The 14,599-nt window shown below is 37.4% G+C and overlaps 1 protein-coding gene across 6 annotated transcripts in view; it reads right to left on the reverse strand.

The window, feature by feature from the left end:
* Nucleotides 1–14,599, reverse strand: part of ZNF385D (zinc finger protein 385D) — a 422,931-nt gene that overhangs the window by 149,649 nt on the left and 258,683 nt on the right. Inside the window, exon 1 of one of the 6 annotated variants that reach the window (XM_012571704.5) lies at nt 12,569–12,861. The exons of 4 other annotated variants lie outside the window; for them this stretch is intronic. In XM_012571704.5, coding sequence (XP_012427158.2) covers nt 12,569–12,590 — 22 coding nt within the window. In that variant the 5' untranslated portion in view covers nt 12,591–12,861. Of the gene's footprint in view, nt 1–9,351; nt 9,473–12,568; nt 12,862–14,599 lie in introns of those variants that run through there. One more of the 6 variants, XM_072925697.1, reaches the window with a different exon arrangement.

The raw sequence follows: 14,599 nt of genomic DNA on the forward strand, positions 1-14,599 counted from the left end.
CAGCACACTGAATCTGCTTAATTAGAGGTATCAATTCAAGTAATGAGGCAATTTTGCATGCAAGCCTCTAAGAAACCTGAAACCAAACACAGCTTGCTTGTATAAGGGTTGCATTCCAGAGCTTAAGCTCAAGCCAATTTTACAGATCTGGAGTTGCGACTAAACATAAATCACCTGATTCACAGCAGAATGTTTTGGGCGTGTTAATCTGAAACACTGAGAAAATTCCAGCAGTGTTGGCCAAACCATGACAAAATTCAAGATCTGTACAAACTTCTTCAGGCTTAAACTGCTGATGCTGGTACAGTTCTGCTGTCCACATATCTGCGTTAGGCTGGGACCTTACGGCTTCTGCTCCTCGGAAGTTGAACACAGGGTATCTGTAACTCCACAAATCTGCTACCTTTCTTTCTGCTTGAAAAAAGACATGATTTATCATCTAAGAAAAGACTCCCCAAACCTGCATTTCTGCCTATTCTGTTTCACTTGGACTTAGGTAGTATACGTGGTAATTTTGTCTAAATATAGATAAAATTTAAATGGGGAGTGATAGGATTTCTTTATTACACTCTTCAGACAGCTAAATTATACTTAAAGTACATTGACAAAACCTAGAGCACAGACAGCTGCTTCATGTTGCTATGTAGTTCTGTTGCTACCACATGGCAAAAAAATTTACATTTTATTTCTCATTTAACTGACCATTTAAGTTCACAGAAAGCATCAAATGACCCAGGTGTTCAGCTACATGAGTATTTATAGTTCCAAAATTTGTGAAAGTAAAATAAATCCCTGCATCCAAGGTCAAGCACCAACTGTATTAACAGAACTCTTATGAAGTCCTTGAGGTTGCCCTGTAGCCTTGGGATTGATGTAGGGATACAAAATCAAACAATGCAGAGTTCACCTATAGGTTGCCACACCAGGCACTTTTCAACATATTTTTGTAAAGCATCACCAAGACCAGTCCTGGTCATGCTACTAAATTGGTAAAGTCAGACTACCAAGACTGGTGGAACTCCAAGAACAGCAAAATAAGACTGAAAAAAAGTCAGTTTTATTCAGTGTCTGACAGCCTGAAGTAAATAGACCAATTGCTGAGAATTTGGTTCTCACAAAACATCAATTTCTTGCATTTATAAGACCATTCACTGTTTCCCTACAACTTCCTCTGCAGATGTAAGCAAGTTGGTTTTAGCCCAAATAAAAAAAAAAAAAAAAAAAAGATACAACTAGAAAGCCCCTTGTGTTAGGTTTATGTCTTCACATGATTTCAGGATTCTTTCTGCTCACTGGAAGCTATGAAAAGTTGGCATGAGCTATTTCTTAGCGCTATCACACACTGAAAAACCCACATAAAGCAGTAAATGCCTATACACACTCAAGGGGACTAGAAGCTCTCTCTTTTTTTTTTTTTTTTAATTGGAAATCTATTTTTGAGAATATTTGCTTAAGTTCATGCTCTTGCTCTAACAGCATGGGCAATGGCCTCTTATTGGACATGATTTAGTACAAGATTTTATCTCTTTACCCCTAAAATTCACTATAAATTTCAAATTTGCTATATATTATAGTAGTAAAATGTTATTTGGCCTTTCCACATTCAAAGGTCAAACCAACTTTCTAATTACAAATTACAGTTTCCTTGTCACTAGAAACTATTACCCATATACAATTTTAATACATATCCATTCAGTAACTCCAGACACACAACTGCAAATGTCAAAATCCTGCAGACTAGAAATGAACTTCTCCCACATGCAGCTTTTTCTGGCTGAGCTACAAACCCACAGAAATGATAGCTTGATGTGATTTGTGGTCAGAAACTTCAACAGAGCTGTATGAGACGATGCTCTAAGAAAAATGTTAAGCCTCCTCTGCTAGTGAGGGAGTGGGGGTGAGGGAGGTGGGGAAGATAAGAAACCCCGGACTTCTTATTGCTGATGTTCTGATTAACTAATGCAGTCTGTTAACTGAAGGAAAATCACCAAAAACTACTAAACTATTCAATGAATTATCTTGATCTTTTTTAATGATACTGACAATAATGTGCCTTAATGAGGCAAAAAAGGAGTTTAACAAGGCATTGGGGTGGTGGTCCCCAGGAAAGTGAATAAAGCTAAAATAAAAAAATAGGACTATTGTGAAGTAAGAGTTACTCTGCAAACTTGTACATAACCAGGAAAGCTTGCAAGCCACTATCCCACACACATAGCTGAACTCCTTGCAAATGTAAGCCTAAGAGGGAATTGTTTTAGGCCTAGGAGTGTACAGAACTAAACAGCCCAGTTGACTCAAGAATGTCATGTTATCCTTATTGGCATAGATGACTTGGTAACAGAAATTAATAAGGAAAATAATGACTATACCTGTTTGCAGTAGAAAGCTGCATGGTAAGCTTATAGAAAAGAGTTTTTATAGAAAAGTGGTTTTAAAACTCTTCCTGAAAAGAAAAAAAAAAAATTTAAAAAAAAAAAAAAGAAGAAAAAAGAGGGTAACTTTCATTGCCTGTTGATTTCTGAGCCTTTCTATGGAAACCATCAAAGCTGAGGTGGACAAGAGAATGATGGTGTCTTGCCCCACAGGTATTGAGACCTCCTGTAGCATGGTGAGACCTGCAGCACTGCATTCTCTCCCGCAGATGGATCTTCCCATAGGTGGGGCTCCCCACAGGAGGCCAATGCAATTGAAATTATCCAGCCACCCAAGCTCTTATTTCCATCACATTCATTGTCCCTTCTGGCAAAGGTAGAGGGAACAGCTATTTAAAGAGGATCTGCAACCCAAAGAGCTACATTCTTCACTATCACCAGATCATGCTGCCTCTGCCCCAGACCCACTGCCCAACTGGCTGCCAGAGTTTAACTACACTGCTGATGATCAGTTTTAAGATTTTAAATAGCATTTGAAATTACTGGAGACAGTAAACACAACTGTCACAAATTATTTGGCAGTTACCTTAATTAGAATAGCTCTAGTTTAATATTCTAGCACACCTGAAACTGTTGCTTTTCTGGGGGCCATGGAAGTTTCCCAGGATATTAGGTCCAGTAAATGAAATTGAGTTCAAGCAAATCTGTTAGCACAGTCCAAAAATTTCCACAGTTCATTACAAATAATAATTACTTTCTGAAACATTCTCCTTCTCCATGAACAGATCTGACTCAGTAAAAACAGTATGAGTGAGGAAAGCTCAATTTTTCCTGAAAGACCCTTGAACTTGTAAAAGAGCTTTTTTTGATACCTGCTAGCAGTTGCCATACTTACATTATACCAACTGTTTTCAAAAACTGCCCAACTTCTTTCAGAAAACCATCAATATTACCTTAACTAATTTACTACTACTCAGGTCCCTACATTATTAACTAGAACACAATACAGCTACAGAGGCAGAAAAACTTGCAAAACTGGAAATGTGCCCATCACAGGAACCTCACAAAGATTTCTTAAAAGATTTACTTATTTATTATGTTAAACATTCTCTGACAACATTAACCATCTATTGCTGTGAGCTTCTAGAAAGGGCTAACAATTTATAATTACCATTATTTCTTCTTATCTTTGTGATTTGAAAGATATTAGCTCAGCTGGAGTCTCTCAAACAGATATTTGACATAAAATATTCATAATTCATTTGACTATATACTGAGGTCAGATGGCAATATTTCTGTTTGCAGATGAATCTAAATTGAGCTTTGTATTGCTGAAAATGTGCTGGCATAGCTTTTAACATTAAAAAAAACCCCTATAATAAATTACAATAAAGGATCATGCAAATTTTATCTTTGTGAATGTTCCTGTGAAGAAATGTTCCTACTAGAAATGCACAAAAAACTTATACAAATCACATAAACGTTGTTAGAAAAAATGGAGGGATATTTTAAGAGTATTAATTGTTAATGCTTTTCAATGCTAAGGATCATCAAAGACTGCCTACCTGAGACAGTTCTGGTTTTTATCACTTCACTGAATCTTCTGGATATATTTACCTTTCTTTTTTTAAAATAGGGCAGTGGATAAAAAGAAGTAAAACTAAATTAATGTTCTACAGATCTGCATTTTCTTCCTAATATCGGTAGGGTTTTCTGGATGTCACAGTGACATGTAGCATCATCATTCATGGTCATCAGAACGTTAATTTCAGACTATTTAAATATTTTTTTCTTCCCTATATGTTGATGATAGCATGTGATACCAATTCTGCTTCAAGCTAATGGCAAACAGAGCAGTTTTGTTTGGTCATCTTGAAGTGTTTGTGAAGGGTGGTGCTGCCAGTGCCATTTTGCTGCAGCATCAGCAGGCCACCCCTCTTTACCTGCTGACTGCCTTTCTCCGCCAGCAGAGCCTACATACATTTCACACACTCTAAGTCTTTCCACAATCACATTTTGATTGTATCTACACTGCTAGAGAGATTTGTAGCGTTGCTTTGGTTGTTTTTTAATGTGTTTTCAGCCTGTGTTTGTTTATTACATTTGGTACTGTTCATTCATGTGAAGGAGCATATCTGTGGGGGTATTTATGTAGTAATGTCCCTCTTTAGGGCCACTGATTCTTTCAGACTTGAAAACCTACATGTTTTCATGCAGGTAACCTATTGCATGCATGGTTAGAGTGTGTAAAGCTAAATGCTAATATGGATGGAGTGCTAATTAGCATCGAGTCAGTTTGTGAGCTATACCAATATAAGAATATATATTTTATGTTCTACAAAAATACTGCAAAGGATCGGGAGAAAAAGAAAAAAAGAAAAAGGGGAAAACATTAGGAATTTATAAAAGTAGTGAAAATTTTTACCTCAAACCAATTGAAAAAAAAAAAAAAAAAAAAAGGTGGTTATTCCAAAACCTTTTTTAATGAAGAAATAATAGGGAGAGAAAAATCATACCATGTACACCAATGCAATTTCCAAGTACTCAGGGCTACTCAGATTTAAGCCTAAGAATCTAAATATGTTCTTAGGAGGCTGTTGCAACTACCCTAACACTGCATGTGGAAAGGAGGACCAAACAACCAGTTTTACAAGGCAGACAGACTGTGGTCAGGATTGGCGAGACAAATGTTTGTAAATGATTACATCATGTCTTGAGTGCTGAAATCTTGTAAGGATACTAGAAATAATACAGTTCAGTGGCTTTTAGTACCCATGTTCATGAGGCTACCATGCCCTCAGTCAGTAGGAGACAAAAAGCAAAAGGATTTAAATATATCCTTATATATGCATGCACAACTTTTTATGGCCTGTTTGGCTTGTTAGAACTTGTCCTTTACAAACACAGGAATTGAAAAGTTAAATAGGAGATTATGTAAAGTCTTACATATGTCTGCAAAGTTATTGTTTTCTTCTATGCTACCTAAAAGCAGACAAGCCATGCAACTTCCACAGTTGAAAAATTTGCTGCTTACAGCAGCACAATTCACCAGCAATAATAGAAAAAGAGAGAAACAGTGTGTTTGCTACATAATAGTCACATATCTGGCAAACTGAATGCACCTGTTACATTGCTGGTTTTGACAGGAGGCGAGTGGATTTGCTATCACAGGTAAATACCAGCAAACAAAACCTTATTTGCTAAACATTGCAGTATAGAGACAGTAGACCCTCAGGTCACTACTGAAAAATGACTTGGCTTAGCAAAAAGAGCACTGATATTCCTTGCAGTGCCAAGACTGCCTTCCTCTCCACCTGCTACTTCCTTTTGCATTCACAGTTGCAGATCTGATCAAGGTTCTGTGTTTTTTGACTTGTTTTTCTGTGTTGTTTTTTTCTTTTTTCTTTTCATTCAGTATTGATCCTTAGTGCAATGATGGGTAACAATATTGGAAAACACAACCATTATCTCCCTCTATCTTCATAACTTACTACACTCCATAGTAAACAAACTGAGCAAACAAGGTCAACAAGAACAAAAGAAGCTGAAAAAATTTTCATGGCTTTCATTTGAATGAATTGTTCATCTACTTTTTCAATTACAGCATAAAAGTAAATAAATGAGAGAATCACTATGAAATAATACTCAAAGATAAATTTAAGCCTAGCTTTTTTCTTTTGTTCTCAAGAAAGAAGTTTTAATATTCAGAGGGGGTTTTCTAACATAAACCTGCTTTCTAGGTTCTATCTTGTTTTCTGATGGAGAGAATTGGGGAAGAGACTGCTGGTTTGCATTGTAATAAAGAGAACACATAAACAGCACACAGTATAAAAATTACCAGTATGAGCCAAAGCCCTTTAAGACCCTAAGCATATGCTAAAATTTCAAACAGCCATGCCCAGAGTTAGAAGACACAATCAAGCTCATTTTTGTGTCCCCTTTAACTGCTTCAGAGATTAAGATACTATACATTATCAAACCCCAGGAGCTTTTCAAGTTTACTTGAAAAGCAAGTGTTACATTATGGTTTTAAATTCTGAAACCTGCAGGGACTACAATACAGAGTAAGTGAGTTGGCTTGTAAAAGATCCAGGATCTAATCTCATAGTGATGATAGAATTTCTCATGATTTCCAAAAAACTGGTTCAGCCAGCTAGCAGAGGTATCAAAAAATATAAATAGATGGATCTAACCCCACCTTTTGAAAACAGATTGGGGGGAGGGAAATAAGGAAAAAAGGAGCAAAAAAAAAAAAAAAAACCAAAAAAAACCACCAAAAAAAACGCAGAGGGAGAAAAAGTACTTTTGATTGAACTCCAGATAAGGACTCAAGATGTCTTTCCATTTCTTCAAACCTGAAGAAATTTTAAATGGATATTATTTTGAGCATCAAAAGAGACAGAACTGTATTATCACAGACGTTAACAAGAAGTAACTGTGTATATTAACTGAACTTTCATAAGAGCCTCCCTTACAATTCCAATCTGAAATTACGGTCGCGTTCTCATATTTTACATTTGATCCAGACCCTTGCCAACTACTTTGTCATACCATGCTTAAGATTGCAGAAACACTTTATGGTGAATATGTACACAGAAAAAAAATTGGCTAAGAGGAATGTGATTGTGAACATGAGACTGATGAGCTGCAGGAAGTGGTCAACAAAATGAGCAAGAAGTTCTAAGCATATGAGCATATAAGTCAGTAATGCAGCTTTGTGTATTAGATTTTTTACTTCTAAGTAGATTTCTCAAAGAAGTGTTGCTAAAATAACTGAGTATTCAGGCTGACCTACAGAATTTGGTTTTGCCATATAATGACTTACCCTACAATAGAGGAAAGCTTCTTTCCACTTTCATCCCCAGCAATTTAATTCAAGTGCAATCTTGGCCACTTCAAGCTTTGGTATTTCTCTCTTTTGCTGCATTTTCAATGAACGTTGCCAATCATCTATGCAATTTCAGCTGCAAAACTAATCTTTGCAGTATATTACATGTAATATCTCCTTTTTAAAAATGGAAGCCCTTATGACCTCTATTGTATTTCAAGAACTTTTCACGATCTAATGGAAAATTGAAATATTTCCTTTTCCCAGACCAAATATATTTCTCCTTTTTCAAATACCACCACCTTCTTTAGTTCAATGAGAGGCAAAATCTTTAAAGGGTTTCCTGTAACCCGATTAACATTTTTGTAATTGCAAGAATTTCTAGAATTGCCACTAGCTTATGAAACAAAATCAAAGTAATATGGAAGGATATTTGCACACAGGCACAGAGAAATATTAGCCATATGACTCTAATATAAATACAGTCAAAGGCTCTCATTATTTGAAAATACTTAGTAAAAATTTATGTGTTGCCTTATAAAAAAAAAAAAAAAAGAAAACAGCCGCATGCTATCAGAATAAAAATTTTAAAGATCTGGTTTCTTCTTAATTTCATTTTTTAACAGAAGAAAGAAATTTCTTGGGAAGGAATGCAGAATTAGATTCTACAATCATCCCAGTTAAAATATGCACAGACACACATTCACATGAGCACGTGAGCGCACACACACTTTGTTAAAGAACCTTCAGCTGAAGCAACTGTGATCTAATCTTCTCTAATGAAGCAGGAAGCCATTGATTCCAATTTTGGGTTTGGAGTAATTCTGTCACCCACAAGAAAAGTCACATTTGGAATGACTTTTTTTTTTGTCTGTGAAATGGCAAAAGGACCTTTTATTTAAGGCAACATACTGGATATATTTTGAGGCATTTCAAATGAACAGTTTCTGTAACAGAAACCAAAAGGGTGCAATCCAGCACAAAGCAGTTTCTGTAAGTTCAAACAGGATTTTTTCTTAATTGTTGTTATGTATACATGCATTAATGATTATTCAGTGCTTCAAAATATGAACTTCACTGCCCAGGAGGCTGTAATGTTCCAAATATAAACATCAGGCTCCTGCAGTTTTCAAGAACCTATACATTGGCTTGCTCAGTTGAATTCTTCTGTCACACACAGCATCCATTATATATTAACTACACTTTCTTATTGCAGATGGCTAGTGATAAAACACAGTTAGTAATCCAGTATCTGTGCTTCTCAAGACGTTTTAAAAGAACAGCCTTATCAACACCGATTCATCCTGACTTAAATGAAAACAGAAATGGTACTAAAGGCCTCCACAGTGTCTAACCTCAAAGGAAATATAACCTCCTAAAAACAAACCAGTAACAACCAAATATTTTCATTGAAACAAAAAAAAAAAAAAAAAAAAAAAAAACAAAACAAAAAAAGCGCCCTGTTTCAGCAGTTGGTCAGTTGGCTTGTACAATGTGTGTTTTCTTTAAAGAGGTGATGAGATTCAGGGCGTGGGGGGGAAGTATTCTTTTTATTCCATGACTCATCCAGCATGAATCTCTTAAAGAAAGTGTTCCAGAAATAAAAAATGATATTCAGAATAGTAGCCTGTATGGAGATGAACTACTACGTTCTGCAACACTGACTGAAAAAAAAACCCTAAAGATTAAAACAGCCACCATACAAACAGAAATGTATTTTCAGGTAAAATTATTTGTTTGTTTTCCTTAATGTTATATATACTAATTTACATGCCAATATATTAATTTCATTTATAATGTGAAACATTGAGAACAGAAGTTACTTAAAACAGTAATAGGTTCAGAGGAGGCAGGGAGGGAAGGGGGGAAAAAAAAGAAAAAAGAAAGGTACAATATTCTCCTTTTTCCCTCTCCCTTTTATATTCTTTAGAGTTTCTTTGAGTTGTGCTTCTCCAGTAAGGCCAAAGTATGGGGGCAGTGATTTTTTTTGCTGCTGGGGCTGAAGGATTTGCTTTGCTCTCAGTTCCAGCCAGGTTCCCCGAGCCCTCCGGACCCGTGCTCGCTGTCCCAGAACCGCAATATCACTGCGGCGTTCCCTCCGGCTCCCTGGCAGCCGCTCTGCTCCTTCCCCTGGCCACGAGCCCTTCCCACCTGCTCTAACCACACTGGCCACCCCAGCCCCAAGGGTGGCCACGGGGCCACTGCGCTCCAGGACAAGCCAGGTCCCACGCTGCCAGGCCCAGGAAGGTGCAGCCATGGTGAGGTGGCCAAGCCAAGCCGAGGTGGCCAAGCCAAGGTGACAGTGGCCAGTGGGGCCTTTTAAGGTAGAGGAGCAGCTCTGGCCATTAGCCACAGCAGAGCCTCATGCTGAGCAGGACCAGGGGAGGCTCTCCCTCGTCAGCGTGCAACATCAGCGCTGTGGCACTGAGAGCCACCCACCATTCCTCCTCTCAGAACGGCTGAGAAGCGTCACAGCTGACTTTTATCTTATGCTAAATTATTAACTTGGCGATAAATACAGGCAAAAGTTGCTCTGAGGTACGTATGTATGTTCTTAAGCACAAAACGTCTCCGTATGATAACACTTAACAGAAATGTATTATTTTCATTGGCTTTTGGCTTACTCCATAAACATACTACATCATTTTGTAGGATTTTTATTACTATTATTATTACAATCCCATATTCCTATTCAACTTGAAATGATGAATGCAAAATCAATACAATAAGTAACAAATGTATCCACGGTGACCAAACAACAAACTCAAAAGCACAGCATGGTGAGTGAAAATTAGCAGTTCTTGAAACAACTACATCACAATTCAGTTGCACTGTAAAAGAACGGCTCATGAATTTAGAACGGTTACAATGAGCTTAATTATTTGAAGGATCAGCTCAAATAGTAAAATAAACATAGGATGTAAAATAAACGTAGGATGTCAGATAAAGGTAGAATATCTTCTTGGAGGTTACAGCTTTAAAGAGGGAGAGAAACATGATGACGAATCCCTGAATTTAGCTTCTCTCTCTGATAGTTAAAAAACTCCTTTCACCCATTTACACTTGCTCTATAACAATAATACTTTTAGAGGGTTAGGTCTTACTTTCCATGGTAATTTTCAATATTTATTTCAACCTTAATGCTGCACACACGTATTCCCACTATGTCACCTTACATCAGCAGCAATTCGACAAGAAGGCCCAGAAAAGCAAACAAGATGCATAGAAACATACAGAAAAATGCTTTCTTTTTCTTGCCTTCCTATACTTATGTGGCCCAACAGTTGCATACATGGATTAAAAAAAAATCCAAACTCCCCCCAAAAACCTAAAGAATTCTTTATTAATATTTAAAGGAAAGTATCTTTTTTCTTCCTTAGAAAAAATAAAATTCTTATATTGTCTATGTGGTGGCTGTAGCAATTAGAAATCAAAGTAGGTGCGCGATGTACACAGTCAAGATTTCATCTGGCTCAGTGCAATACTGTTTTGTGCAGCAACAGGGACAGGTGAGATTACAGATGTTCTGGCTTCTCACTGACAGTGCAAGAAAATACCCAGAATAACCACAGGTAAACATCATTCCCCAGCTCATGCTTTCTTATGCAAAAGACAGGAACAAGAACATTCATTTAAAACTTAATATTGAAGGAAACTTCAAACTGAACACAGCAGATAGAGAACCTGCCTAGCAGAAACTTTCAGCTCTGCTCTCAGTAGTGAAATTTCCTACAAAGCACAACACTTTTTTTCCATTTAAAAACTTGTGTTGCACCAGAAAACAAATAAGCATATGATACAGCTATTTTTATTTTTTCAAAGTAACACCAAAAAAAAGTTTGATCACCATTACATGTTTCTGAAAATCACAGACAGGACAAAAATTAAAAAATTAAATACTGTTCAGCTAACATATACCTAATAACCTAACTCTATAACTTCAGAAAGCTGCAACTTCTAATCCCACACAAGAAAAACTGATTGTTAAAAAAATAAACCAAACAAAAAAATATCTTGCATTTGCAATGCTGTTAAAGGTAGAAAAATACTGGAGAAAAATGAATAGCAAATTAACCTGGCTTTTTTAATGGTGAAGAGACTTAATCCAAATTACTCAAACCTAAAACCATACTGCTTCTCTATTGTTCCTCAGTCTTTTGAAAATGTAGGAAAGCTAAAATATTGAAAATTTACCTTGAAAGGGACACTGAACAGTTCTGACAAATCAATCAATGTGTATATTTTTTTCTGCTATGACAGTTTGCATCTAGATCTATCGGCTTTCATAATTGATGTATTTCACTGTTAAAGACAAATTGCACACACATACACAGTCTTTAATTTTATGAAAATAAGAAGATAGTGTTTAGCATGGCACAAGGCATAGTACTTTTTTGACACAGCTGCGAATACTACAAAAGTTCTCCTTTAAAGCTTGAAGTGAACTCCTGATTCAATATTTAATGAAACTGAGAAAGCTGCTGAATGTCCCAGAAATCCTTCAACTCCCTGTTCTCTGTTCATTCTAAGCACTCTGCTGCTATAAATTAACAGTGAGACTAGATGAGATTTCAAGCAGCCAAGAATAGCATTATTTCATCACACCCACCAAATTCTTTATTTTTCTTTTCTCTTTAACAGCTAACTTGCAGCATTATATTGCAATCGTACATCCCAGCTCAGTACTGCAGCACTACATTGCTCAGACATAGCTCTACACTCCAGCATGTTTTTAGGGTATGCAGCCAGCTCAGCTGTAAGCTGAAGGAAGATTTCCATCAAGCAACAAAACTAAACTCTGCACAAATATTAACAGCTCCAAGACCCCTAAAGGCTTAAAATAACATGCATTTTGTGGCATGTTTAGAGCCAATTCTACACCGGTGATGTGCACAATGCAGAGAACGCGACAATCGCAGCACTGCAAATAAAACATTGTTTCCCCTTTATACCTTGGAATTCTTCAAACTAAAAGCTGAATGAAATACTGAGGTTCGCTGTGCCTCCCCAGCGCTGACAGTGCAGTAGCAGCTCGTCCATTACATTAAGTTCGTCTAAAACTTCCCATGCCTCACAAGCATTTCTCATCCCCTCTCAGCAGCTGAAACACATGCTCATTTAAAACAAACCTAGTACGAGTTCATCTTATCTAGCTTGTTTTTCAAGCCGCTAGAACTACGCAGTAGCCCACTCAAACACAAAATTTCCCAGACAATGGAATCCTTTCAAACTGCACAGCCGGCAGGATTCCCCAGTTGTCAGTTTTAGGTGCGTGCCAGCACGAAATGTTCTTGAATCCGAAATCTGTAATAATCACTCCTATTGATAATGTGAGCACAAGCAGAATTACATCACGGTTAACACTTACCAAAATACATTATGTTTCTCATTAATCATGCAGTCAGGATCCCACGGCTGTGTATTCAGCATTAGCTCCTGCACAGGGCTGACATGTAAAACAGAGCTTTTTCATTCTACATTATGTGGAAATTTCCCAGCACGAGAAGCGTGAGAGAGCAGTGTGCCTCCTCAGGATGAGCGCTTTGCAGGCAGTCTTATCCCTGATACAATCCCTGTCTGATTTAGCGTTTACTCCGGCTGCATGCTGCACTGCCCATTCTTACTGTAATCTGACTCCTCCTTCTGATGTCCTTGCTGTGCCTGTGACATCAGGACTAAGAGTACTACAAACAGATCTTTTCTTTAACGGGTTCACAACGACATGCTCTTATATCCTGGTTAACCTAACTCTGATTTGGACAAAAAAAAAAAAAAAAAAAGCCCTTCTAAAATTGTACAGGCTTTTTTTTTTTTCTTGGCAGTAAACATGCTTAGTGACATAACGTGCTCAATTACATAATAGATGGGAAAGACAAAGCGTATATTGTTAGTGTATTCTTCTTTGAAGGGCAGGCTCCAGGAGAAGCCTTGAGTGCCTCAATACCCCAACTTCAATAGAAGATAAAGATGCCTGGCACTTTACAAGATCATATGCCCCAAGACTTTTTTTTTTTTTTTTTTTTTAATCAATAGTTCCACTTCAATAAACAATTTCAATGCAGACATTAGACAAAAACAAGTCTGTTTCTATTTTTAAAAAGCAACTGACATACAGGTAGTTTAATTTCAATACAGCTGAACTACAATTTCTTCACCTGAATAACAATGCATGAGGACGGAAGACATATGACAATGAGGATCTGTAATGGAGTTTATAACCTTTCACCCTCCAGGTCTCGAGTTGCTTTCTGGCCCAGGTTGATAAGTCATTAACATCTGGTAGGTAATTTATTGTTCTGTGGCAAATGGAGTGGTCTAAGTTTGTTGTAAATAGGTCCCCACACAATCCCTGATGCTATACGAACCAGTAGCATCTTCAGAGGAAGAGAGACCAAAGAAACACCAGAATACTGTCCACTATGTACATGGTAGTGCCTCGGGATGGAGCTGACAACACACCAGTGTGGCAGTGTGGTGAAGAAAATGCGGTCTGTATTTATGCACACATGTCTTTTCTCTGAATCAATAGAGGACATTGGTTTCCTGCTGTAAGTCTGGCATGTATCAGTGATAATACACTTATACTAAATAAAGGTAAAAAGTAATGGACAGTATGCTGAAGCATTTATTTCATTATAATAGGATCTAATGGGATGAAGGCTTTCATTCTACAGGAAAGAGGATGACAGGTATAATTCATTTAAAGCTCCACTTCTTATTTGTAAAACCACCACACAATAAGTACTATTTCATGAGAACCAATCACTTTGGGCAAAATTATCACAGCAGCCCAGCAGCCAAGGAATGCTCCAGTTGCAGCAGCAGAGGTAAGAGCCCTGGTGTACAGTGCTGCTACGCATCTCTCAGCTGGAGTCCTCTCAGCATTGCCCTCACGAGGTTTCATGCCACCTGTATGAATGTTACTGAGATGAGACACTGATGGGGAACTGGGGCACCAGTTTCAGTCCTGTCCCTCACTGGCAATCCCACAGCTATTTATTTCTGATACCTAGCCTTTCTCAGTGCCATTTCTTATTTCAACTGCCCCTAACAAGAGGCAAGCCCTGAAACAAGAGATCCATGGTACACATAAACTCCAAAATAAGCTTTGCTTAATGACTCAAAAGCACACAGTGTAGGAGTGCTCTCTGAGGCCACAGTGCACAAGGGAGGAAGATCAAATCTTCTTGTGTGGGTCAAACTGACCAACAATGTAAGTTAAGCAGATCTAAAATCACAGGAAAGAAATGCCATCTAAAAATCCCTGTAGAAAAAAAAAATCTAGAAATCATGGCCTATGTTTCAACTACACAGTGTGCACAGCAAGTAACAGAGGGTATTCACAGCACATTCCTTTATTTCATCATTACAATGCTCATTCTCTTCTAAAATGCAGGGA

Source organism: Taeniopygia guttata, chromosome 2 (assembly GCF_048771995.1).
Source record: "Taeniopygia guttata chromosome 2, bTaeGut7.mat, whole genome shotgun sequence".
NCBI lineage: Eukaryota > Metazoa > Chordata > Aves > Passeriformes > Estrildidae > Taeniopygia > Taeniopygia guttata.